At 40.7% G+C, this 27,140-nt stretch overlaps 2 protein-coding genes across 3 annotated transcripts in view; one reads left to right on the top strand and one right to left on the bottom strand.

The window, feature by feature from the left end:
* LOC135495151 (xylosyltransferase oxt-like) overlaps window positions 1-14,285 on the top strand; it is a 33,881-nt gene extending 19,596 nt beyond the window's left edge. The window contains exons 4-12 of the mRNA XM_064783598.1: window positions 7,089-7,256; window positions 7,514-7,683; window positions 8,833-9,035; window positions 9,229-9,309; window positions 9,465-9,681; window positions 9,849-10,025; window positions 10,354-10,459; window positions 10,713-11,056; window positions 11,356-14,285. Of these exons, the coding sequence (XP_064639668.1) occupies window positions 7,089-7,256; window positions 7,514-7,683; window positions 8,833-9,035; window positions 9,229-9,309; window positions 9,465-9,681; window positions 9,849-10,025; window positions 10,354-10,459; window positions 10,713-11,056; window positions 11,356-12,021 (2,132 nt within the window). The 3' untranslated portion in view covers window positions 12,022-14,285. The remainder of the gene's footprint in view (window positions 1-7,088; window positions 7,257-7,513; window positions 7,684-8,832; window positions 9,036-9,228; window positions 9,310-9,464; window positions 9,682-9,848; window positions 10,026-10,353; window positions 10,460-10,712; window positions 11,057-11,355) is intronic.
* An 884-nt stretch (window positions 14,286-15,169) lies between these two features.
* LOC135495138 (general vesicular transport factor p115-like) lies at window positions 15,170-23,419 on the bottom strand. Of its 2 annotated transcripts, none has more exons than XM_064783578.1 (19): window positions 23,323-23,419; window positions 22,756-22,842; window positions 22,312-22,456; window positions 21,941-22,044; window positions 21,651-21,809; window positions 21,254-21,374; window positions 20,844-21,034; window positions 20,528-20,603; window positions 20,156-20,309; window positions 19,792-19,946; window positions 19,229-19,545; window positions 18,845-18,966; window positions 18,312-18,493; window positions 18,051-18,163; window positions 17,577-17,837; window positions 17,146-17,361; window positions 16,788-16,976; window positions 16,533-16,694; window positions 15,170-16,335 (listed from the first exon to the last, which is right to left on the bottom strand). In XM_064783578.1, the coding sequence occupies exons 1-19, from the start codon at window positions 23,386-23,388 to the stop codon at window positions 16,255-16,257; spliced, it is 2,901 nt and encodes a 966-aa protein (XP_064639648.1). In that variant the 5' UTR covers window positions 23,389-23,419; the 3' UTR covers window positions 15,170-16,254. The 2 variants fall into 2 exon arrangements, with proteins under 2 accessions (XP_064639648.1, XP_064639656.1); XM_064783586.1 differs by having other exon boundaries at window positions 21,941-22,041.
* Between the last annotated feature and the right edge of the window lie 3,721 nt (window positions 23,420-27,140).

The raw sequence follows: 27,140 nt of genomic DNA, 5'->3' as shown, positions 1-27,140 counted from the left end.
TCGAATCTCCACGCCATACTTGCAATTACGGCAGTGTTCCTGCTCTGGGGAAGGCAGAAGAACTCATTTGCATCTGTCGGGTAGACCCTGTTGTTGTTAGTGTCCCTCAGTTATGAAGTGGGTCAGACATGGTGATGATTTGTATAAAGCTGGATCAGAATGGACAGGAACATTATCAAGCTGAGGTGGGCCAGCAGACGGTGTCACTGTTACATCAGCAGGAATCATAGTGTCTTCTTCTCCTCCCCGAGCTTTTCTGACACATTCTCATTGTGACAACTCCATCTCATATCAATTCCCACTGCGTTCAATCGTTTGTTGAATATCATGGCTCCTGGTGTGCCAGTCAATGTCTTTATTGCATTCTAAGACCTAACCTTCATCAAACAGTTTACTTCAAAGCTTTGAGTTGGCTTTGTTCTCTTTTAATATCCAGATTTATATGAACAGGGGCAGATGCAGAATTGTTGCAAGGCTTAGTCAAATAACTGGCGAGCAATATTAGAGGGATCAGAATGATTTTTTATCCTTTCTTTGAAGTCGTTACGCTGTAAATACATGTAATAAGTGTATCAAAGCAGGTTGTGGGTTCCCCATGTCTATGAGTTCACTTGGGGCTGATAAGTTTCAGACTAAAAGCATATGCTATTGGAAGTTTAATCATAGTAATACTCTGGGGAGAGGATAGGTGATATTCAGAAACATAAGAATCCTTTCCTTGCGCAACGAGGGCACATAAGTGCTGGGATACAGTGAAGGTCTGAAAGAATCATTCGCATCAAATCAAAATATAAAGAGTAATTTACTTCCAGTTATCCTTCATGTTTTTAAAACAGATAGCCCATTAATACCATATCAAAACTCATGGCAAACTTCCAACTGAAGAAACTTATTACCAGAAATGTATTCAATAGTCACTTTCGTAGAAACCACTTCAAGCCATAGTGATTACATGGCCACTCTCTTCATCTTTCATCTGTATGTGGTGAGTATTATTAGAAATATAATCACATACCATTATTCCACCGGTGTTACTAATGGACTCGAAATGGACTACTAAATTACAGCCTTTGCCTTATTGTTCCTGGGCTATATTTGGTTGGTCTTTTAAAAGATTTCAAGTTACATCTGTTTATCTGTTTACTTGTAAGATTTGTCAAGGGATTGCTAATCTAAAATAAAGAACAGTTTTATGTGTGAAATATGTATTTTTAAAAGTGGTGGTTGTAATTGATATGCCCTGGGGAAAGTACCATCACTGTATCATCAGTATAATAATAATAACATGTTGAAGCTATATTTGCATGGTGACGTTTTCCCCATTAGCTTTTTTTGCCGATGAATTGTCACAGTAATCAGCCCCGGCAGGTGTTTGAGAACAACAGGATGATGTTATAGAAACTGTGGACAGCGGTACAGTTGATATATCACAGGAGAGACAAGTCCATTGACCATCTTCTTCCATCTAAGGTGGTCAGTTCGAATTGGCCAGGAAAATGCTCAACCTCTCACTATGGTTCTCTTGTGGCATTAGTATATGCACCTGTTATCATCATCATCATCATCATCATCATCATCATCATCATCATCATCATCATCATCATCATCATCATCATCATCATCATCTCGTAATGGTTTCACATGTAGTTGTCCCTGCTGTACACATCAATGTTGTACCTGCTCTTCTAGTACACTTCCAAGTTTCATGTTACTATCTACTATAAATATCATATCTCAATCTGGCTTTGGGGTCTAATATCCTAACAGACAGCACATTAGTTATGCTTGCTTGACTTTCATTTGAACATTACTCCCTGCAGACTCAATCAGTTCATCTTCTCGTTTAATCAAGCACCTGCCTGAGAGCTACTGATATCGCTTACACTTCATCATCCTTGTCAACAAAGTTTTTCACCATGGAAAATGTCAACTATTTTTTGCTTCTATGATTCAGTCTAGTAGAGGATGCCTTGGGGTTCTATTACTGTTACTCCTACAGGCTGTTTCAGGTTATTTATACTATTCTGTTCTGTGATCGGGAACTCTTAAGTTCATGTAAAGCAAACTTGGTGTGGAGAGTCTTCTTATCGCGAGACAACGTATATATCCATCTAGGCCATTTTGAGAATAATGACTTCAAATGGCATTTAAAGGGAACTGGAACCGCCGAGCGATTTATTCAACTTTTCGACTTTCACCGCCCGAGAAAGTCAAACTTCCAACTTCCTATTCGAGTTCAGATTTGTAGCTCCGCCCCCAGTGCCCGAGCATGCGCAGTTCAATTTGTTATTATTGAGAATCATGTGAGAATCACGTGAGTCATGCGATCTTTCATTCATGAGTTTTCGTAGTAAATTCCATAGTAGTGACGTCACTCAATGATTGACAGCTAGGCGCCATGTTTCATTCATGCCTCATTCTGATCACCCGATACGCGGGAAATGAAAACGAGGTCATACGAACTGGCTTGGCGGTTTCAGTTCGTTTTAACTGCATCTGAAGCAATCATATAAAACTTGGGATAGAGTCCCACAGGTTGGTGTATTTTCCCCAATCCTATGTCTCATTTTCATTGCATGGCCTACGCCTGGTTCAGATTCAAAGGGGACTAGCTGCTATTCATGCTCCATCTATCCTGTTTCTGAGTTAGCTTACTCATCTTGCTATAAATGTCATGATGGGCTGCTATCAGATGCATTAGCTTCCTGTAACCAGGAAAAAAGGCGGCATGTCTAGATGTATGGAGCTGAATATAGTTGGCTCATAATAGATTCATTAAAGATGCATGATATTCGTAATTTATAGAAGAATGTCACAGTTTTCACCTACAGTAGTTGTATCAGCGTCAAAGAGGCCCTGGGCTTATATCATTTAGTCCTGGGTGGAGAGAAGCAAGAGATTCAAACCCACGACCACCTGATTATGAGCCCAGTGCTCTCACACTATGCCATGATCTCCCCATGGGATGTGATCATACTCTACTTCACACCATGGGATAACAAAACATCCTCCAATGTGATATATTCAACAGCAGGCCATAAAATATGAGCTCAATACTAAAAAACGTAACTTCCTTAATCAAAACCTGACATAACATCATCAGTGATATATCTAATTGCAATCCGTATTTCATAACATGAGCTCAAGGCGAGTACTGAAAATCAACTTCCTGAATTAAAAGTATTCCGAAGTTGCTGGAAAAAAACCCAGTTACTGCACAGTTAATTTCCTGTCTGGAAGACATGGTGTACAAATGATGAGATGAAGATACTCTTAAGGTGCCTCTATTATCTGTGATTAATGAAGTGAAGATTCAATCAAATATGTATCTATAATAAATAGACGCATGCTGCAACGCTCCATGCGTGAAAGCTTTCTTTTTTTATTGGCTCGGTCGCCAGAGAGTTTTGCTCTAAAAAAGCACACCTTACTCAGTATGTGATTAATGAAGTGTACGAGATCTCAGTGAGGTGAAAAACTAATTAATCAGTTCTGTGTTTGTCTGATGAGTCTCGGTCAAGATGCAGTCTATCACGGGAATATCTCGATTTTGAATAAGATAGGAAAGACCCAGACGTTTTTCGTTTTTCAAAGCTATGAGTTCAGTACCGTAGAAACGGTTTGTGGTGTACATGTACTGGAAATAATCTATGCTGGGACTCTGTGGCACTACCTTTCCATGTTATTGCCTCTACCTGATTGTTCTTGAGAACACCCAAGTGCTTGCATGGACCGTACACCAACAGATTGACTTGGAACAACGTTTCCTCAATTTGCCCACAGCAGAGACTGCTTGAAACATGAGGCCAGACAGGCAAGAGACCATTATCGTTTAATATTCATACCAAATTAACTGAGCAAGAAAATCGAAACCACAAAGTACATGTTCAATAACAAATGTATGAGATGTTCCGCTCAACTAAGTATGGTGTGATCATGATCTCTCCCTCTGGCTAGAGAAGTTCTGGTCAAGTATCAAATAAAAAGATAAAAGCTATTTCCCACCTGCCTTTCCGTTAATCTCACCATCTATTCCACCTTGGAGTTCAGGATGAGTAGCTCACCTGGAGTTGTGATCCATCATTGTTTGATACCTTGGCTGTCAATTGGTCTTCAAGGCAATATTGAGTCTGTTCTGCTTGAGCTCACAGACTGATCGAGCAAATTCCAATCTGTGTTTTACAACAACAGTTGCTTTGAGGAATTTTTAAAAATATGCCTTCAACTTCAACAGAGTTACCTTTGACTATCATGATTTCGTTACGATCTCGTAAGAACTTTTTTCGTGATCGTACAAACTTTGCTTGCTCCTCAAACTCAATGAAGGCTCAAGAAGAACAATATTGATGTTATCGTGGGATGATCTAAAAACTCAAATGAAGATGAAAATGCTCTTTATAACGAATCCCCAAAACTCAGACCAGCCACCATATTGGATTGATATTGGTAATGATAAAATAATTGCACACTCCTCTGTGGAGGAATCCTATTTTGAAAAAGTGGCTCCATTGTGCAACTTTTGATAAAGTACCACAGGATAAATCAAGAGTGATATTATAATCTGCATCCCATCATTTTCCAGAGTAAAAATGACACTTTGACGGGAGATGCTACGGATACAAGATGACAAAAGTGTCATTATTATCATTTTGTAGATTGCTGTAATGGAGAGTGTTGCGCGATCGCAGCGTTAGATATGCTACTCAAATCCGCTGCGGTGTAGTAGGAGCAACTACGAGGGTTTTAGATATGGATTTCAGATGGAAGGAAGTGCCTTTTCTGCCTCCAGTGATGAGTTTACTTCATGCACATTAAGAAATTATCTTATATCAGCGCTATGATTACTTTCTGCACAGGAAACTACCAGATCAGACCAAATGGCATTTGCCCCAGGCTTGGCAATTTCCTTGGCTAATGTGACAAGTTTTCTGGAAAAGAATAGTTGATATGGTAAATGCTTGCAAATGGCATCTCCCAGTGCAACTTCTGGAACTTGTTTGTGACAATGGAAATGATTATCTTGGAAGTATGGAAGCATATATCTAAAGGCATGCTCTTTTCTTTCTATAATTTGGCTGATTTCCAGTCCTATCTCAAATTTAAGAAACTGGCGGACAGGTTTGACCCTAGATCAATTCCGTCCTCATTTCTAATTGATTCCCAGTGTTATTACCACGGTTGCTCCTTTTGTGCTTCCTCCTGATATGACTGACAAGTCATATTAACATTGATCTGTTGATGAGATTGACATGGGTATCGATATATCGCTGTCTGGAATCCATAGGGGTCAGTTCACATGGTCCAATAACAGTTCATATCAGCCGTTACCACATCAGAATGACAGAAACCTTTGCCATCAGATCATTGGTAATCATTGTATTTGACAGGCCTGATATGATGTTCAATTCAAGTGATAGACTTGGTGATTGCAATGTTAAGTAGTAAGCTGGTCAGAGACATCGTGATGACTTGGAGATGGCACTGCTGCAATATTTCTTAACTCTTTCTCCACTGACCCGTTACCAATACCTCATGGTGTCTGTGTGGTCACAGTCACCCTGGGTTACCAGTGTGCCATAAGACGCCAATAACCTCAAAGTCTACATTATATTATCTTCTCATCTTGCCCTTTGATGTGCCTGTTATTGGCAAAGTGAATGGATGTCAGGTCCAATGCCAGAGTACTGTCTAAGCTGACTTACAATCACCTTTGAAATGGGTATCTGTCGTAAAGTGCTCATATCTATTGCCTCAGCAGACTGAGAATGGGATCTCCCTATTCCATGATATGCCAGTTATTGGCAAAGCGACTGGATGTCATAGGGATACAGAAGAACTGGGCACCTCTTGGCCAGGGCAAATATCTGTTGACATCTCAGCTGCCTTCTCTCTTTGAAATGGTGACCTGTAGTGGCCGATGCTCAAGTCTTAGCTGCCTTCAGGTTGTTGCCTCACTACACTCTCTCATCCATCTTGAACTCCCAGCATGACTTTGACATTTCTCAGCCATTGGAGCAGTGAAATATGATGTGGTACTCTTGGGAGTTGAAAAGCTCTCATTATATTTCCATCAGCAATGATCAGCATGAATTGATAAAGATTCTTGCTATTAGGTCATGTCTCATCTGACTTGAAGAAACCCTTGCTCACTGTGGTACCTCAAGCCAAATGAATGCATGTCACAACTCGTGTCACCAACCACAGTTTTTCTGGTCACCAGTTGCCCAGTGCTACAGCGTAATGTGAAATCACGCCTCAGCTGACTTGGAACCACGACCTCACTCTTTTGATGTCTCTCCCTGCAGAAAACATCCAATATGATTATTGATTACACCCGGCTCACGTAACTAATAACTACTCCATCACTTCTTGACTCTTTTCAAATCTCGGAGATGCAACGTCAGATAGGAACATCTGTAGCGCTGCGATAAAAACCATCTTGTCAAATAAGGCGAGGTTTAACCTTCCTCAAAAGCTTTCGCTTCTATGGATCTAGAGTTCGGACTTTTGAATTGGTTGCGATTTGTTTAGTGTGACTGCTTGGAGATGTCACAGAACGGACAAAATAGAGTGATTACAAAATTGCTATGATCTATGAAGTTCGCATTTAGCTTAGGACCAAATTATTTTTCATTGCTCTGGCAGTAGGAAATATTGTATTTTAAAGTTGTTTCTTTCCAAGCCAGCAGATCATTCTAGGATGCATGGCTGTTCATTTGTGTGGGTGGAAATAACTGTGTGGGTGTCAGGTAGCTTGTTCTTGGCAGTTGTAAGAAGATGCCATCATCTACCTGATATTCTATGGTACCTGAGATTACCTTCACCTTTATCTCATGTTTCCCTTCTCTCTCTAATGTCAATCACATGTTGGTTGTTCTGACGACAACTTTTCTCCATCAATGTGGAAGAGAAGTCTCTCTGATAGATCGATACAGCCACAATTTCAAAATATTTTTGATCCTTAAGACTTATTTTTTCATTTTCATTCATCTTTTAGCAAAATATTTTCTCTAGATCTGTCTTTTTTTAATGTTTAATATTTCTTCAAACACCTATTGCTAAAGGGCTGTCTTTTTCGTATTTTGCAGGTTTAAAGTATGCTGGGGTCCAGTATGGCAAGGAGTGCTGGTGTGGAAACACATTTGGTAAAGTCGGCAAGGTCATGGACACAGCGTGTGACAGCAAGTGTCCTGGTGATGAGAAGTCATTCTGTGGAGGATACCTTGCTCAGAATATCTATGCGACTGGAGTGCATGGTGAGTCTGTGAGCACCATCAGCCTTGTTCAGTGCACAGTACCATGTAGTATTGGTCTTACATGGGCAAGTTTTGTCATTTTGGCCCTTTTGATCCCCTGTTGTTGACAGTCCTTGTATATAAATTAACCCTTTTGACAAGGGAGAGGAACACCATTTCCACAGCTACATGTACACAGACAGGCTACTCAAATTTCCATTGGCCTTTCCTTTAGACTGGCCCACCTTACACTCAATCAAATACTCTTTCTTCTTCAGCTAAAGTTCACAATCCGGCCGGCCTAGTTGCGCCATCTATGATAGAAGAGCACAACCGTCTGAGAATCGCATACATCTTGTCTGTGAATGGCCGAGCGGTACGCCAGATCCATCGGCTTTTCAAAGCAATATACCATGTCAATCATTACTTCTATATACATGTAGACTCGGTAAGTAACGTTAAAGTGGATGTCAAAGCAATATACCATGTCAATCATTACTTCTATATACATGTAGACTCAGTAAGTAACGTTAAAGTGGGTGTCAACGCAATGTACCATGTCAATCATTACTTCTATATACATGTAGACTCAGTAAGTAACGTTAAAGTGGGTGTCAACGCAATGTACCATGTCAATCATTACTTCTATATACATGTGGACTCAGTAAGTAGCGTTAAAGTGGATGTCACTTTCAAGTTTACTTCTTTAAATCTGAACCAAGAATGAAAACCCTCGTTGTTAGGGAGAGGAGTCCATCTGGAGCTGTTGTCCAGTCCAGTTTGCTGTGGTCTATTGTTTTGATGGCATAGGCATGAGGCGCAACGATCCTTACATTGCCAGCCCGCATGAGGCGCAAAGATCCTTAAATTGCCAGCCCGTTAGAAGGATGGAGTCACATGGCAATTCCCTGTCCTTAATATAAGAACCAGTATTCACTCTAAAAAGTTACGAAGCCTTCCTGTGCGTGGTCAGAATCAGAATTTTCTAATTTGTTATTCGCGTCACGGGATGATGGTGAATCAGGAGCTTTTATCTGTTGAATATATGAATATAACGATGGATATAATGAGTTGGTCATCAAAAGCCATTTTTAGTTATTCGGTTGAATATTTTGATATCGTCTGCTTCAAAATTATGGTTTTCTCAGTGTTTTAGTCATCCTGAAACCAAACTCTTCCAAAATATAAGATTCATCTAGGTTCCCTGGGGATTCTATCATTTCCATATACAATTCGTGAGTTGGAGGAACAATCTTGTCATGTGAAACAATTCGTGGACTTCCTAAATGAAGTATTTGCATGGCCCCAGTTCTAATGAATATGTTATATACTTGAGGGTTAAATAGAATGAACCAGTACGTGTGACATCTGTTCATTTTCTGTGAGATAGAACTTGTGTTAGTGTGGGAAAGATCTTGAGGTGTGCGGTTCCGAGGTTTTGATTATCTTATTGATCTTTTGAAGGATAACAGGACAATGACATGGTCAGACTTGTGCCTGGATTGTGTACCATGGGTTCAGATTGTGACTCACGATTTCACCCCTCAATCTAAAAGGAATCAATTGAGTTTTATGAAATGTTTTCCCTCCCTTTCAGCGTCAAGACTACCTTCATACAGAATTATCAAAACTAGCCAAGAAATATCACAATGTTCGTCTAGTCAAGACTAGGATGTCGACGATCTGGGGCGGGGCTAGTCTGCTGCAGATGTTGTTGATGTGTATGAAAGATCTGCTGGAGATGGAAGACTGGTCGTGGGACTTCGTCGTCAATCTCAGCGAGTCAGATTTTCCTGTCAAGTAAGTGTTTTATCACAGGAATGAATATTATTGTATTGGGTTGAGCAGGAAATGTTTAGGAAAAGCAATATTTTGGTTGGATGCACTTTGGATGTGGAACATGTAGTTAGCTTTGAGAAGGGTGCTCAGATCTGAAATGATGACTTTCATGTTGTGATTGCTTTTGAACACGAGCCTACTGATTTTCTTTCAGACACAACGATAAGCTGGCAGTATTCCTCACAGCAAATAGACACAGGAATTTTGTCAAGTCATTTGGGACTAAAACTCCTCAGTAAGTACACACAAGGAACTTCTCAGCCAAGTTCGCTACAAGGCTTGTCGAATTAAAGTACTCCAGTGATCATCGCCAATGAATTTTAGTTGCATGGCTCATCAAATTTTCAGCAGAGGCATGACATTGATGACATATGTCTAATCCTTTTCTAGGTTCATGAGGAAGCAAGGTCTAGGCAAGACATTCATTGAATGTGACACACACATGTGGCGTCTCAGTGATCGGACGTTACCCGGAGGAATCCTATTGGACGGTGGCAGTGACTGGATCGCACTCAATAGAAAGTTTATCCAGTACATCTTAAGTGATGGAAACCCGCTGATCCTCGGCCTGAAGCAAGTTTTCAAGTATACACTGCTGCCTGCTGAGGTAAGTGATGCTATTGGAGTTGGGTTTTATTCTTTCATTACCCGTTCTTGACTGATACTTTCATTTCTAAGTGTCAAGTCATTCATGTTAACAAATTTCTGACTAACTTAGGCAGCAGATTGGTGAATAAGGTAGCAGCCCTTTCATGGTGTTTTCTTCTCTTTCAGGCATTCTTTCATACCCTCCTTCACAATAGTGAATTCTGTGATACTGTCGTCGATAACAACTTGCACCTGACCAACTGGAGGCGGAAACAGGGCTGCAAGTGTCAGTACAAACATGTGGTGGATTGGTGCGGATGCTCACCAAACGATTTCAAGTCGGAGGATTTCTCAAGGTTCCTTGTAAGTAGGGCAGTCCATGGAAGTCAGAGTCTAAAAAGAAGCTCTCTGTGTTAATGGCTTTTTGCTAGTGCTCTTTCCAAGTGTTTACCTGCTCTCATGTGCTTGGGAATCATTTACCGATCTCTCCAGAGGCTCTTGGCCCGCCAAGGTACCTCAACCAAGAGCGAGTGGTAGCTACTCAAGCCTTGAGGGCCTGGACAACCTGTTCATTGGGAGGCTGGACCGGCTGGTTCCATACTGATGTTGCTTCTAGAAATAATGACCATCAGCTTGGTTGAATCCCAACCCATCTCAGCTGGTAATTTGTACTATTTTCATCATATTTCAGAGTTTAGAACAAAAGCCTATCTTCTTCGCCAGGAAGTTTGAAGCCATCATCAACCAGGATATCATCAATAACATTGACACTGTTTTGTATGGACCTTATCCAAAAGGTAAACACTGATTACATTTCTCCCAAGAATGGCACTTGAAGTCTATTCGCATCAGTCAAACATTAAATCGTGCCTGCTAGGACATAAATAAACTCAATAGATCATCTAAAAGGTATTGGTTATGTAATTGATCTATGCAATCCACACTGTCACGAGAATGTCAGAAAGAGTCTGGTAGGGAAACACATCAAGAATTCTTCTACTGTCAAACACCACATGGGTATCTAACACATGTTGATTTCTTCATTTTCAGGAACTGCTGGCTTGGATTCCTATTGGCAGAACGACTGGCACCACCGTGAGAAGAACGCCCTCTCTAAAGACATACCATACACTTTCTATAGCGTCTTCTCCCGTATCATCAGCTCCGAGCTACAGCAATCATTCCCGAGTCGAGGGTGCTATTTCAAGCCATTACTGCCCCTGGAGGCTACTTTATACAGCAAAGACAATAATCTTGTTGGCTTATTGGTGCTATTTGAAGCGAGACATTCAGTCGATGGGAGGAAGTATCGATTGGAGGGCCTGGTGCAACCGCAGAGTGTATATAACATACTGAACTCCCTGGGACCAACCAGTCGACTCAAAAATGTGGAGGTAAATATTCAAACTGTACAATCCGTGAAAAAGTCAAATGTTATAATATTTTCACCTGCAGCCGACTTCTGTCTTCAAATTGCAATTTGTGAAAAGGTTCTTTTGCTGCAGCCTTGACAAGACACAAATGTTGATTTGATTCATGAGTCAAAGATGTCAATATACAAGAGAAATGGTTAAGGCTTGACCCCACAACCCTAAATTGAGCTAGGCTTCTTGATTGTGTGTTGTTTGGCTTTTATGAAATGTAGTCAGGGGACCGCTGGGTAATCATGCCTCTCATTTCCAATCCATTTCAGGTCAGCACTGACTTTGATCCAAAAGAAGAGGTGTTCCGGAACTATGTACGGTTACTCGGTCCGTACCATAACGTCTCGGTGCTTCACTCCTGGGGGAAGGGAGAAAAGTTCACTGCAACGTTTGCTTGGATTGATCCTGCTGGGAAGTATGCTGGGATTTATGAGATACCCATCTCGGAAGACGAGCACATCGCTAGCCACAAACCAGGCTTTCGAATGCCACTTCAACCTGGTATTTGGACCGTAAAACTTTTACACAAATGGCAGATAAAGGCAGAGACAAAATTTCTAGTTGCTCCGTTAGCATATCGTAATGGGGTGTTAATAGACAAAACAGAAGTTCTGAAATATAACTCGGGGCCGTCACAGAGTTATACTGATCATAGTTTCAAGAATCTAAGACGTTATCTCCATATTGAGGATCCAGAATCTCTCAGGATATATGCAGAGGAGCGGAGCAAACTTTACGGCGATGAACTTCTGACATGGATTGAGACTCTGACAAAACCATTTTGGAGGGTTAGTGATATATGCTATGCAAAAGATAAGCAGAGTCCGCCATGTCCACGACTTCAGGTCTGTCAGTCAACGACATGGAGTTCACTTTCACCTGATCCCAAATCAGAACTTGGCCCGATACATCCACACACTGGCAGAATCAGATAGCAGACACCTTACCTCAGCCAATTACATTTATTTTTATATGATTACAGATTAAAAGGATGTCTCGCTGCAATATTCATTTCAATGGTCTACCTTCAGGTTTGTTTTTAAAGAACGTTGACTGTCTTAGAATATGATTTTTTTCAACCCAACCTTTAAATTTGAATTTCAATGTAAAGCTAGAATAGAACTTAAAAGCCATCCTCACGATGGCTATGGGATCCTGCACGTGTTTGAGGAAACATTTAAAGCTATTACTTGTTTGCTGAATCATATATGGTGCCAGACAATAACTTAGTCTATCTCCTGGTCATTCAGTAAATATTGTAGCAAGATAACAAAGTGTCCACCAGTCATAGATGAAATCCCAACCAAAAAGATTTTGTGTAATATATTTTTGGTAAAATAGATATATATATATTTGTACAAATACTTTTTAGTATTAAACCGATATGGACACTACTTATTTGCTACTGTCAATGTTTTTGTTGCATTATGGATCATGTAGACTTTTGTACTACATGTAAGTGCAGAGAAAAAGCACGGTGTCTTTTTCACTTATGATGTAGATACACGTGTATTTGATCTGACTGTTATCATGAAATTAAGTCCATGTAAGAATATCCATGACAAGCTGAAGGTATAAACAACAGAATATATTATGTCCTGGATGAGATAAATGGAGTTTGCTGTCTCATGTTTTATTACATACATGTAGACCATGTAGACTGCACTCCTTTTGACTTGGTCATTTGTGGTTAAAACTACGTACTTATGTTTGTTACTGAAGCTCTTCAGCTTATCACTTATGTACAATCAGTTCTTAAATGATATGCTTCTGTCAATCATGTGAGGAATTATTTGCTCAGAGTTGTTATTTTCAAGGTTCAAAATTTTACTTGAGAAGACACTATAAACTTGAAGACATTATCTTTGAATCAAAACTACATGACATGGTTGAGATTGATGTGGTATAAATGAATGTTTTTATTTGCCTGTTCACTTGAGCAGGGAATCACCATTGCGATTTTCTTACAATGGGATTACGATAGGATGTGGGCAGTGCTATCTGTGCTTGTCGTCCAGGAGCTGACCTTGTACAAACAGAATCTGCAGTAGGTCCTGTTAACGAAATATAGACCTGCAGTTTTTACAGTGGCAACTACATCATATCCCTATTACAAGTCTGTCCAAGTCCATCAAAAGCCAAAATTGCAATGGTGGCTTCCCTACTTGAGTTCTAGTCTAAACTGAAAGTCTTATAATCTTGTTACATACTCATTACTTGTTTTAACATGCATATATTGGTTATTTTCTAAAAGCTATGCAAATCAATTGGTTTAATCCTTGAAACAAATATACTGGTAGATCTTTTTGTTTGGCTCAGTACATGTATGTTTGGGTTGTATTGTTTTGTAGTCTGTTTATACATGTATGACATGTATGTAGTTTGACATGTAGCTGTTTAGTCAGAATTAATGTAGTTGTGAGATAACGCACTGCCCCTTAGCTTTGAGTTATGAGGCCAAAAGTACTAGAAATGTACTGGATCATGTTTGCCGAAATTGTCAGCTAAATAAGTAGATTGATTATCAACATCTTGGAATTGCCCTCTGTTATATTGGTGCTGCTTCTTCTAAATGTATAAATTGTTTTTCAAGAGGGCTTCCTTGATAGATGTTTTTCTGTGAGCATTAGAAATAGATTGTAAGTATAGGAAAGGGGAAGCACCACACATGTATCTTATGCTTCCACTGTCAGTCTTGCAGAAGGTTTGGCATTTGCAGTGACTTTCTGTCTTACCCAGAGGCCAGTGACTTTTTCACTGACATGCGTCATGCAATGCATGAACCAGTAAGCTTGCTTGTCATGTTAACCTAAAAACATTTATGAAACAGGTGCGTGTGCAATACCAGGAGGCTATATGTACCTGTATGATGTTGATTGAGATCTGGAACTATAATAATGTCTCTAAGATCTGAAAAAGGATTCTTTATCCATCCTATTGCCATAGATCTGTCATGAATTACATTTTTTGCTATTTCGGAGATTTATGAATTCCTGCGATATTTATTGTAAATTTCTAAGATACATGAACATACATGTATATTTTTGGTTTCATTTGAATTTCAGTAGTAATTTGTGAGATTATTTCAAGTCTTATTCTGTCAATCATAAGTTTGCCTCAATAAGAGGACTGATTGAATGCCCTGTTATGTAATTCTACCTTTTAATGTACATGTAAATACACCAAAGAAATCTTTGGGTAGATAATATCTTTTTCATAATAAAATGTATTTTGTAACAAAATACTTATGTTCGTCACGTGAACTGTCTCTTTGATGATTGCCTGGCATTCCAGACATAATAGGATTAGGAATACCAGTGAAACTCCGGCTTCCTGGATCTACGGTACACTGGTTGTCCCCAGTGTATGATGGATTTGTCGAGATATGTACACGCAAGTGAAAAGACTACGGATAAGGTCAAAAACTACATGTATGACGTCAATAGAATCACAGACGATTCATGAGGTGTTGGCCCTTTGTTACGTCACATGATGGTTCGGGCCTTACAATAGTATCAAAGCTAACACTCAAAGCCCATTGACTACCAGCACCATCTATGGATGCCAATGGGATGGGCTATAGACAAGTTGACCTTCACCCTATTCTGGAACTTGGTCTCTGCTCTGAAGTGAACTTGCCAGTTGCTGTTGATATCACCTGTCTCACTTGGATGTGCGTTTCAGTGTATGTGAGTTGTCTTTGGTTGTGATTCTACAAATGTGGGGTCTTTAGTTGCATGTTGCCTGATACAACCCTTGTACCTGGACAGCATCTGCCTTTATTGAAGATTCTGTCTCAATGTACTCTTGAAGACCAGCCCAAGAACCCTACTTGGTGGTCCATGAACCCTGCTTGGTAGCCTAACTCCATGTACACTTGTATTGGGCTACTAAAACAGCCTTGTTGAAGTACCTACTGAGGTAGCATCAGGAACACTCTATCTGGCATTGGATGAGAACACACCAGTTCATACATGTACATGGGCACCCAACATTGCAATACACCGTCTCATTACAGAACTTTCAAATGACATCACAATTCATTCCGGATGAGGAGTGAAAAACGAAAAAGACTGATTTAGATGATAAATAATTCTTTATTGGATGAAGTATCCTACGATGATTCTTTCTGTACTACAATTTAAAATACAGGTAGGCTAATCTAATTAATGCCTAGCATGGTCTAGAATGTAGAGACGAAAAAACGTGATGAAATCTGATGAAACCTTGGAACACTGAGGGCAACTTCTGTCACCAATGATGAGAAAATATCACAAAATTATCAACATTCCTCAACCCCAGATAAACTTTATTTGATAAACTTTTCTATTTCTGCAAAGTGATTCAGTATCATAAGAAATGGACCAAGGTACATACATAATTCTTATTCAACGGATCCAATCTAAATAAAGCTGTGACATATTAGATATGCAGTGAAGACTAGAAAGGCAAGCATGTGAGGAACATGTACTCCATCAATGTAGTTATCAAAAGCGCATTGCAAGCCTTTGTAAAATAGTGCTACATGTATTTCTAACTTGGACCTAAAATCCTTTAACATTTGACACATTGGATGTGGCTCTCATATTACACTGCGTACATAAAAACAAAATGTGACTAAAAGTTTATCTCAAACAGGGATTATGTATAAGGATGAGGATACAATGCCTTCCCTCAATAAAACAGTTCAAAGGACACCAATTATTTCTTTAATTCATTAACTGGCAGTAAATCTACATGGCGAGTTATAGAGAAGATTCATATAACACACATGGGGAGATTGGCCTCTTTAAACCCAGGCAGGCAGACAGTTGAGGGAAGAAAACTCCAACATCAAACAGGACCAAAGGAAGAAAACTCTGGCCATTAGTGATCTTACCAGGTGTACACGCCACAACAGCCAAATGGCCCCCACCCCTCCCATCTATATATGTTACACAAAATCTGTACACATACTCTTGCATAGCACTAAGTCCACACATATTCAACATGATTGTGAATATACATAACGACATCCTGCAGCCTGATGAAAACCTTGTGCCTGATGTTCAAAATATCTGTTCATCCACTTTGAGATCAATGTCCTGCTATGCAAAGATATTGAATACAATCAAGATTTTCATCAGCCGCAGATGATAATCTAGTTATCCATAACAATGTTCTTTTGTCTAGTCCTCCTCTAGTTCATCCTCCAGATCAACATCGATATCATCATCCTCCTCATCGTCGTCATCGTCATCATCATCAAACTGAAAGAGTAGACAATGCAATAACCTGATTATTAAGAGACTGGCAAATATGATCAGAGAGAGAGCAGGAAGGCAGGATCTATTGAGCATACGAAAAGAAACGACACATGGTAGGAAGCACACCGTAAAGACTGGTGGGGAATGGGCAGTTGGCACTTTAGTTGAAATGTTACCCAAGGGTTTGAGACCTAGCTCACCTTGTGACCGAGTTCCTTTAATTTGCTCCTGTACGACTTCATCTTGAGATCCTGATCAGCCAACAGCACCAATAAATCTTCCTGCTCCTTTTTCAGCGTATCTCGATCCTCTTCAATCTGTTTTTTCTCTTCTGAAAAACTTGACTGACTCTTTTCAGATTTCTGAAAATGTAATGATGGGTTGAGGTTATACATGTAGTTTTACATTGGGCTCTTCCCTGGTTGCACCAGCTAAACAAACTCATAAAAACTTACTTTCAGTGTTTCTCTAATGGCGTTACTTTCTTGCGTTGACTTCTGCAGTTGCACTTGTAAGCTATCCCTCTCTGAAGTAGTGGTCTTATTGCTTTCTTCTAGTGAGGAAAGCCTAGATTCCAACTCAGCTACTCTGGCTGCAGCTGCCTCTCCATCACTGCCAGTGGCTCTCTCTGGGGTAGCAGCACCCTGAAAGGTGGAGAATGAACAATGATAGGACAGCTGAAATGATCTTTATATCTTGTCAGAATCCCTGTGCATATCATAGTCAAATGTAAATTTGACAAATACTGAAACACTCCTAGAATGCATGGAGAGTATCCCAAGCAATACAATACAAGAAAATTGATAAACTTACCTCTTCAGTCAAAGACTTGTTGGTCTCTGCTAATTTCGTATTCAGCTGATTCACTTCTTCTTCTCTCAGCTTTAACTTTGCATTGACCTCTCCTAAATCTGACTGCAACCGATGAATGGTTGCCTGTAACATTGCACTTTCGTTTGGCTCGGGCTGTGACCCATCACTGCTGGAGTTGGCCAAGGCTTGGGCGGCCGCTATTGTCAACTCCTCTTTCTGTAAAGTTATAGACACAGGAATCCTAAAACATAATTTTTATCCACAGGGCACAAAGCAAATTGCATCCATGTTCTTCCAAACTTGCTTTTAGGCAGTAATGCTTACCACTAGAGTTTCAAGCAAAGTAGGCCCGCTGGCTCCAACCTTGATTTGGCGGACATCAGTGTATAAGTTTTAGGTTCTACAATTGTTAGACTACAAATGCCACTTACCAACTTTTCTACCGTTGCATTATTTTCTGTCACCAGTTTATTTTTATCTTCTAATTCTGTTTTTAGTTTGGCAATTTCCTCTCCTGCTTCCTTGGTTATCTCCACCTGGCTCTGTGTCCCACCAGACCTGACTTTTAGTAAAGAGTTCTGGTCTTTCAACTGCTGGACCTGTTCTGACATCTCATCAATCTTCTTCTGTGCCGTGTCATATTGTGATCGCAATATGTTCACCTCTCCTCTCACTTTGCACAGCTCAACATCCTGTAAGACACAATAAAAGAATACTTGAAAACACAAACAGGACAACAAAACAAATAGGAGCAATAACTTTTTAGTGACTTTTGGACTCAACACTAATACAAAGGGCACCTTCTCAAAAGCAAATGCTCAATAAAGAAAGTCAGCAGAATGAATCCTTCAACCCTCTTTACCCCGGTTAAGTGGGGCCTCCAGTAAGCAAAAACATGTTCCTACCTGATCTCTTATAAGTGACTTGTACTGCAATACAATGTTATCGTGCGCTTCAAAGTTTGTGTTTTTCACCGGCGACTCATCCTGGATTGACGAGACGGATTTTAAAATGTCATCTGAAATACAACATAAAAGCTTCAACATTTAACAGATTCTTCCAGGAGACAAGAGATGCACATAGCAGCAATTAAAATCACAGGTTACTGTGATTTAGAGCACCCATGTCGCACTTTGGTGAACCTCATTAGTCAAAACAATACTTACTTTCTAAATATTTGAATATCCGTGTGAACTCGTAATCAAATATAACTTCATTGGATTGTTTGTAATGGACATTAGGTCGTTTTGCCGCCTTCGTGTAACCTTCAAACTTTGGCACTTGGCCGAGTTTGTCTGTGAACATCTCTAGCCCGATTCGTTTCTCTATGACCTGACGGAGGGAGTCTCTGGAACATAACGAGGCAGAAGTTTTGAAAGGAATGATAAACTGGCATACAAATAATCTTCCATGTTCATGCCAGTATAATTTTCCCACCTAAACAATGATTTTACTTACATGTATGGGCGACACTAAATTAAAAATGGCTGGCATGAACAGGAGTCCCACGGCAAGCGATTTCAATGATGCATAGTTACATAGTTGATCCTGTGAAGAATGCGTGATGAATCCCTACAAGACCTATCTTTGGCATCTCATGACAACAAGGTCACAAACTAACAACACCAATCACACATCAGAAATCTGACTCTGAAGTGCAGGAGTGGCTCTCTGAATGAGCGAAGTGAAGAAGACTTACTTTGTGTATCCCTCCACGTCATCATTGTTGTAATGCACAGCAATCCCGAGTAAGAATGCACAGAGGCCCTGGACCAGCATCTCCTGTTCGTCACCATCTGAGGCCGAGATCTGGGAAATTAGCTGAACACGGGAGTCAAGAAGTAAACACAAGGACAGTGAGCTTGCCATTACTTAAACTCCAAAGTTTTTCATCCAATACATAGGACGGTTCAATAACACTCAAAATTTTGAGACCAAGGCTTTCCTTGGGCTGTCATGAGCACTTTTGTAGCTATGGCTAACAATCCACTAAGAACATTGAAGTACTGAAACTGGAAGACCTATCATTGCAATCGGCTCCTCTTCATCAGTGATCATTTGAAACTTTTCAGACAAAGGATACAAAAGGTACATTGGCCATGTTGGTCAGGAAGTGTGTGGTTGCTGCAGGACATCCAGCCGTCCATATCGACAACAGCATCAACAAGCCCACTCTCGTCTGGAATCTAGGACCCTGAGCCAGCAGGTTCATACACTGTTGTAAGAGTGAGACGGGAGGATTGCCAATACTTGTAGCTAACTGCACTCTCAGGAGCTGCTCCTTCTCTTTTGAGTTCTCCAGTATGGCATGCAGAAGGGCTACTGCTGCACACCAGTTGGACAATGGATCAGGGCTGAAGAGGCCGCCGCACAGGAGCTGACCAGCTGATATGGTGTTCACTGCAAGAGGAGAAACAAACTCATTTGAAACAACAAGCTACGAAGTAATGGTACACAGTGCCAGCTTAATTCTAACTTGTGGTCACAAAAAGTTAGACTACATGTAAGACCAGTAGTTTTTATTATGCCACAACCATCCAATGTGGAACAAAGCTATGGCAATGAAAGTCGTCATGTAGAAGTTGTCACCGGACAGGTGCGGGGATGTACTTCCACAGATTATATTCCTTGATTATCAATTCTTACCATCTGCTGTAGACGGCAGCAGCGTCTGCACAATCTGCGACTGGCCGAGCTCATTTTTGAAGAGGAATGATTGAAAACAATAGAGGACAGCACACCGTAGGACAAATGGTTGTTTTTCATTCACCATGGACATCAACAACACAACAATAGCTGGCCTGAAAATAAGAAATGTGTAAAGTTGTACATGCCGATTGTCTTAGTAATACAGGTACATGTAATACTACCATGGCTAAAAAGTACTGTGTGATTGTCCTTATACAGAAAGACCTCGAAAATACAAGCCACTTCATCTTTGCCATGTCACAATCGAACTAACTCCAGCTTGTCTTGAAGTAATTTGTAATTCCACTTGTTCATTGCATACCTGGGTGGAGTTGATGGGGCCATCACAGAAGCGAAGTATTCTTGATTTGATGAATTGCCTCGGATGACCTCGGAGACAGTGTTGATGGTCTCGGTGAGGACGTCGGCAGGGACACCACTTGCCATGAGGATGGAGCACAGTTGGTGTAGCAGACCTGAAAGCAAGGGGAAACAGCATCAAAACATGCTCTTCTAAAGTGTCCTATTACTAACAAGCGGTTTATGTTGTATGCAAAAAAAAATTGGAAATAATCACTGGGGCCTGTGACAAGCGATACAGTTCACCCAACTATTGGATGAGTTTTACTACAAGGATAACAAGAGAACTTATACATGGACATATTGGTCAAAACTCAATCGATATTCAACTTACGGCATTTATTCATGACATTTTGGCAGATAACAGTTTGTTGATGGGGATTGCTGGGAGCGACAAGTGTGCGGACAACCTGTAAGGTGTAGATGGAGTAAAACATACACATCACAACTTTAGTTTGAATAATTACCACATTGATGAATCTACAGATGACTGAAAGCTTAATAGTCTTTTCTGATTCCAAAACGAGCAATTTTTGCCACCATACTGAAGTTTTCAGAGTATGATCTTAGGTCTAACCCTTTTGAAGATAACCAGTCAGCCGACCTTACTTCTAACAAGTTGTTTTTAAAATGATTGTAAATGCACTAACCTGAAGCATCAGGTGTAAATTGGTTACTTTCTGCGCAGACCAACCACCTTGTGGACTCTGCTCAACTGGTTGAAGCTCAAAGAAAGGTGTCAACTTATGAATGAAGCTGCCTTCTTTGAAGAATGTCTGGTTGGATGAGTTGTTTTTCAGCAGATTTAGAAGTAGGAGCAGACAGTCTTCCACCACAATACCTGAAATGACCAGAAATAGCCATCATATTCATGTAACATAACCTTGCACAAAAAGACACCACCTCACACCAAATATGGCTAGACTTATCATCTTGTCCATAACTTTACTACATTACTATTACTCATACATTGCAGCTCATGGGTAATTGACATCTTATACAAAATGACCATAAATAGAATTTGGTATTGTGTTAAAAGAGTATAATTTCTTGCCCATACCTCCGTCGCTATTGTCCTCCATGCTGATGATATCGAGGAGTCTCTCAAAAGCATTTTCAAATGCCACAATCTTCTGAATGTTGGCATTACCCTTGGTAAGGTGATTCAGTAGTAGCAAGCCCTAAAAGATAAATATAAACATTTCAGTATTTTCAGAGTGCAGGCAATTCAATTAACCGCCAGTAATATATATTCTTGTATATAAGAAGAACCCCAAAGAATTCAACTTGTCTTTTTTACTTTTGAGCCAGCCTGCAACATCTAAATAAACGTCCACTCTGAAACATGTATGAACTTGGCTGCTGAAACCTACCAGAATCTATTTTCTTTTCATCTTCTCAAGATCCTGAACAGTTCATTTCTTAGTTCTATCATCAGCGGACATGTTCCAACTTACATCATTTCTAATGATTTCTCTGCTATCTGAGAGGAGGTCCATCATTTTCGAGACACCCATCGGGCTGACCAGGATGGCTTCTTGGAGATCCTTACTGCGGTTGGTCAGCAGGATGATCAGGAGTTTGACAGTGGGCCACCGAATGTGGAAATCATATTCCTGAAAAGTGTAGGAGCATTTGATTGACGGACAACAACAGCAACGCACTAATTTTGACAACTCGAGTTTTCTCTTTGGATTTAGCTCATAGTCTTTTGTCTATTGCCAAGACAATACAATACACAACTTACCTCCAGCAAAGACAAAAGTAGATGTGTGTTATCCATGTTCTTTATGAATATTTCTGTGAACTGGCCACCAAGGTCCTCAGGGTAGTGCTCTGGAATGCTCTCTTCTGAAATCAAGAAGACTTTTGAAGTACTACGTGCATATGTAGCCAAATAAACGAAGTAAACGTTGATAGGCTATTTCTAGTAAATTGTTCGAATGGTATTTCTGTAGATTCCAATTATACTCGCTGCACAAAAGTCAAAACAGAATGGGCAACCTTAATACTGTCAATAAGGTGGCACTCTCTAGATGAAAGTGGCAGGTCCTCTGGATTCTTTTAAGTAAACATTTCAAGTCAATTCATGCTCCAAAGCTTTTTACTTCAGCTTACCTCCGTCTTCAGGGAACATTTCATTTGACATCACATTGCACAAGGTATCGAGAGCATAGCCCATGATTTCAGGATCAGCACGGTCTGTCTGTAACACTTGGATCAGGGTCTCCATAGACTGTGTGCCAACCTCCAAGCGATATTTCTGAAATAAAAATAAAACAACTATGTGACATTACTGAAACTCTCACCAGGTCCAGATTAAAATCATCAAGTTCTTGTATTTGGAGATTGTTTTTAAAATATGCCACACATATGCATACCAAATATGCTTACTTGGCTTTCGACAGACTGAAAACTGCTCATGCACACAGGCAGTGCAGATGATGCTGTGTCAAAGGGATCTTTTGTTCACAACTCTAGGCATGAAAGATTTACATCAAACTGTGATAGAAACTAAGCAGAAACGTTCACTTTGCCTTGTGTTATATTATTAGAACCAACCTTTGAAAGTGATTTGAGCGCCCTGACAGCATCCCTCCTGTCATCCAACAGAGTTGATGATTGAACACGATCATTTAACTTCTCCACCTGCAATACACACTGATGTTAAACACGCTGTCAACTGTGAATGTTGAATGTACAGGCATGACATGGACCTGCTGCACTCATCACCATCGGACCTTTGTATCACTTCAGGGACGGATGCCCAGGTTGAGAGTGAGACACTGCTCGACTCTCGAGGATATGATGATGGGTTTTCAGAGTTGCTCCTGATCTAGAGGAGTAACAGTGGAGACCGCATGTTGGGCTAAGCCGCTACCATTCATTTTGATTCCTGTGTGACCATGGTAATTGCGGATTCATGACACTTTTTATGTCAGCTGAATATGCAATGCATACGGTCACGGTGGCCTATGCACATGATGTGGTGCATTGCATGCAAGCCTGCAGTGCATTGGATTTCACCACCGGCTTAAATACGGACTGGATATTAGGATTTGTACGGCGCCTGAAAAAGGTCAATGAGGGTACTCATAATCAATAGATAATGATGTATTCATTCATTACCGTATCAGCACCACTGGGCTGCCCAGCACCGGGGGTAGTGCCTAAATATTTGCGAAAATAATCCATGGTCTGCTAAAATTTGCCAACTCAATTCTGCTTCCGGTCTTTGCGCATGCGCACGCGACGTGGCACGCACTCTCCAATACCAAAATCAGCTCTGGAGAGTGCCCCTCCCATCTGCGCACTGCCGGTATACCTTGATCAGAATCTAGTTTATATTTTAACTCACAAAACAGGTGCGGTTTTCTTCAAGATATTATGAGGAACGCTCAGGCCTTGATAGGGAGCTCTTCCTTGATAGGGCTGGTGAGCGACGACTCGGGTGGTGGTGGTAGTGGTGGTGGCCATGGTGCCATTGGTGGTGGTGGTGGTGGTGGTGGTGGTGGGGGGGGGGGGGGGGGGGTTATAGTAAGGAATAATGCCATCATGGCAGTTCACCGAAGAAGCAGTTGGCTAGCACACAATGGCAATGGTGGCGAGTATATGGTGGTTGGGAGAGGGGGGGGGGGGGGTATAGTAACTCACAAAACAGGTGCGGTTTTCTTTAAGATATAATAGTGATAATGATTATAATGAAATAGTAACATGAACATGAATGAATAGATAACAAGATAATGTAGAAAAAGCGGAAAAAAGGGGCAGATTCGACGGGCGTCGAACCCGTGACCACCCGAACTACACTCTAACACTCTAAGCACTGTACCGTCAAGGCTTTCATGTTCACGTCGGGATTTTATACAACTTGTCGCCATATTGAAAACGCGCCGGAATTGTGACTAGGTCGCGCAGGTGGCAGAGTGATTGTCCGAAATAGATCCAAGTAATCTTATATTTCGATAGCTGTACAGATTTTTCTCAATATATCGCATTTATATACCACAGTGATATAAAAGATGATGCTTGCAGTTGATTTTACGTTTGAATGGCCTTTCGAAAAAGTTGTTAGAATCGAGGTCAACAGGGTCAAAAGAAATATTTTTGGCGCCAATATGATGCGGGCAACGTGGCAGATTTGTTCTAAAGTTCGAGTCGATTCTCTTGGAATCCATTCTGCCGATGCTCACTGTGCCGGTGTAGAAGTTAAAAAATGTCCTAGGTTAAAATGTCCGGGAACAAAGGATTCTATTATGCGCTTCAATCTCTGAGCTGTTGACGGTCAGGGTCTCTTATAGAACCATATTGCAGAATACAATAGGGCCGGACACTTTTTCCAGGGGGGACACTTTTTACTTTTACACCGGTTGTGATTTGAAGGGACAAATTAGGTTTGGGATCTAGGTAACCAAGATGACAATGTTCGTATTCCGTTCCGTGCACCTCCTCATCCTGCAACATACTTACTCTCGCTAATAATGATTTTGCAAGTTATCTGAGGTTTTTTGTATATGTCTTTCAAATCTAAGGCCAACGGTTACATTCTGTTTTGGTGAGATCTTTATTGCAGTTGGTGATTTTTTTTTATAGGCTCACAGCGTCTGCCCGTTTACAGTGGTCGTCGCTTGAATAAAAATTACACACGCCACCGCCGTACCGGTACTCCAGTAAATATATGTGAACGAACGGCGATCCCCTTTAAACATCCTGGCAGCAGTGGTTTTCAATCTACTCCGCCACTCGATATAACGAAGGAGTATAAAAAGCCTGAATCGCAGAATGCCCTTTAACTAATTCTGATTGGAGAAGTCACGCTCAGACAGAAATACTTTTCCAACCCAATGTTGCCTCGAGAAATCTTGCTGCTGATACGAATCATCCTCGGAAGTACTCGAACGCCCGAAAAGTTTGGAAATGTTTGTTTCGGTGCTTTTCTTCAAGATATAATAGTGATAATGATGATAACGAAACTAATAACATGATTATGAATGAATAGATAACGAGATAATGAAGAAAAATGCAGAAAAAAAGTGGCAGATTCAACGGGAGTCGAACCCGTGACCAGCCGAACCACGGTCAAACACTCTAGGCGCTGTAGCGTCAACGCTTTCACATTCACGTCGGGATTTTACACCATACAACTTGTCGCCATATTGAAAACGCGCCGGAATTGTGACTAGGTCGCGCAGGTGGCAGAGTGATTGTCCGAAATAGATCCAAGTAATCTTATATTTCGATAGCTGTACAGATTTTTCTCAATATATCGCATTTATATACCACAGTGATATAAAAGATGATGCTTGCAGTTGATTTTACGTTTGAATGGCCTTTCGAAAAAGTTGTTAGAATCGAGGTCAACAGGGTCAAAAGAAATAGTTTTGGCGCCAATATGATGCGGGCAACGTGGCGGATATGTTCTAAAGTTCGAGTCGATTCTCTTGGAATCCATTCTGCCGATGCTCACTGTGCCGGCTGTGATTTGAAGGGACAAATTAGGTTTGGGATCTAGGTAACCAAGATGACAATGTTCGTATTCCGTTCCGTGCACCTCCTCATCCTGCAACATACTTACTCTCGCTAATAATGATTTTGCAAGTTATCTGAGGTTTTTTGTATATGTCTTTCAAATCTAAGGCCAACGGTTACATTCTGTTTTGGTGAGATCTTTATTGCAGTTGGTGATTTTTTAAAGGCTCACAGCGTCTGCCCGTTTACAGTGGTCGTCGCTTGAATGAAAATTACACACGCCACCGCCGTAACGGTACTCCAGTAAATATATGTGAACGAACGGCGATCCCCTTTAAACATCCTGGCAGCAGTGGTTTTCAATCTACGCCGCCACCCGATATGACGAAGGAGTATGAAAAGCCTGAATCGCAGGATGCCCTTTAACTAATTCTGATTGGAGAAGTCACGGCCAGACAGAAATACTTTTCCATCCCAATGTTGCCTCGAGAAATCTTGCTGCTGATACGAATTATCCTCGGAAGTACTCGAACGCCCGAAAAGTTTGGAAATGTTTGTTTCGGTGCTTTTCTTCAAGATATAATAGTGATAATGATGATAACGAAAATAATAACATGATTATGAATGAATAGATAACGAGATAATGAAGAAAAATGCAGAAAAAAAGTGGCAGATTCAACGGGAGTCGAACCCGTGACCAGCCGAACCACGGCCAAACACTCTAGGCGCTGTAGCGTCAAGGCTCTCATGTTCATGTCGGGATTTTATACCATACAACTTGTCGCCATATTGAAAACGCGCCGGAATTGTGACTAGGTCGCGCAGGTGGCAGAGTGATTGTCCGAAATAGATCCAAGTAATCTTATATTTCGATAGCTGTACAGATTTTTCTCAATATATCGCATTTATATACCACAGTGATATAAAAGATGATGCTTGCAGTTGATTTTACGTTTGACTGGCCTTTCGAAAAAGTTGTTAGAATCGAGGTCAACAGGGTCAAAAGAAATAGTTTTGGCGCCAATATGATGCGGGCAACGTGGCGGATATGTTCTAAAGTTCGAGTCGATTCTCTTGGAATCCATTCTGCCGATGCTCACTGTGCCGGCTGTGATTTGAAGGGACAAATTAGGTTTGGGATCTAGGTAACCAAGATGACAATGTTCGTATTCCGTTCCGTGCACCTCCTCATCCTGCAACATACTTACTCTCGCTAATAATGATTTTGCAAGTTATCTGAGGTTTTTTGTATATGTCTTTCAAATCTAAGGCCAACGGTTACATTCTGTTTTGGTGAGATCTTTATTGCAGTTGGTGATTTTTTAAAGGCTCACAGCGTCTGCCCGTTTACAGTGGTCGTCGCTTGAATGAAAATTACACACGCCACCGCCGTAACGGTACTCCAGTAAATATATGTGAACGAACGGCGATCCCCTTTAAACATCCTGGCAGCAGTGGTTTTCAATCTACGCCGCCAC

Source organism: Lineus longissimus, chromosome 1 (assembly GCF_910592395.1).
Source record: "Lineus longissimus chromosome 1, tnLinLong1.2, whole genome shotgun sequence".
Classification (NCBI taxonomy): domain Eukaryota; kingdom Metazoa; phylum Nemertea; class Pilidiophora; order Heteronemertea; family Lineidae; genus Lineus; species Lineus longissimus.
The sequence above is the reverse complement of the archived record's forward strand: the minus strand, read 5'-3'. Positions and strand labels throughout refer to the sequence as shown.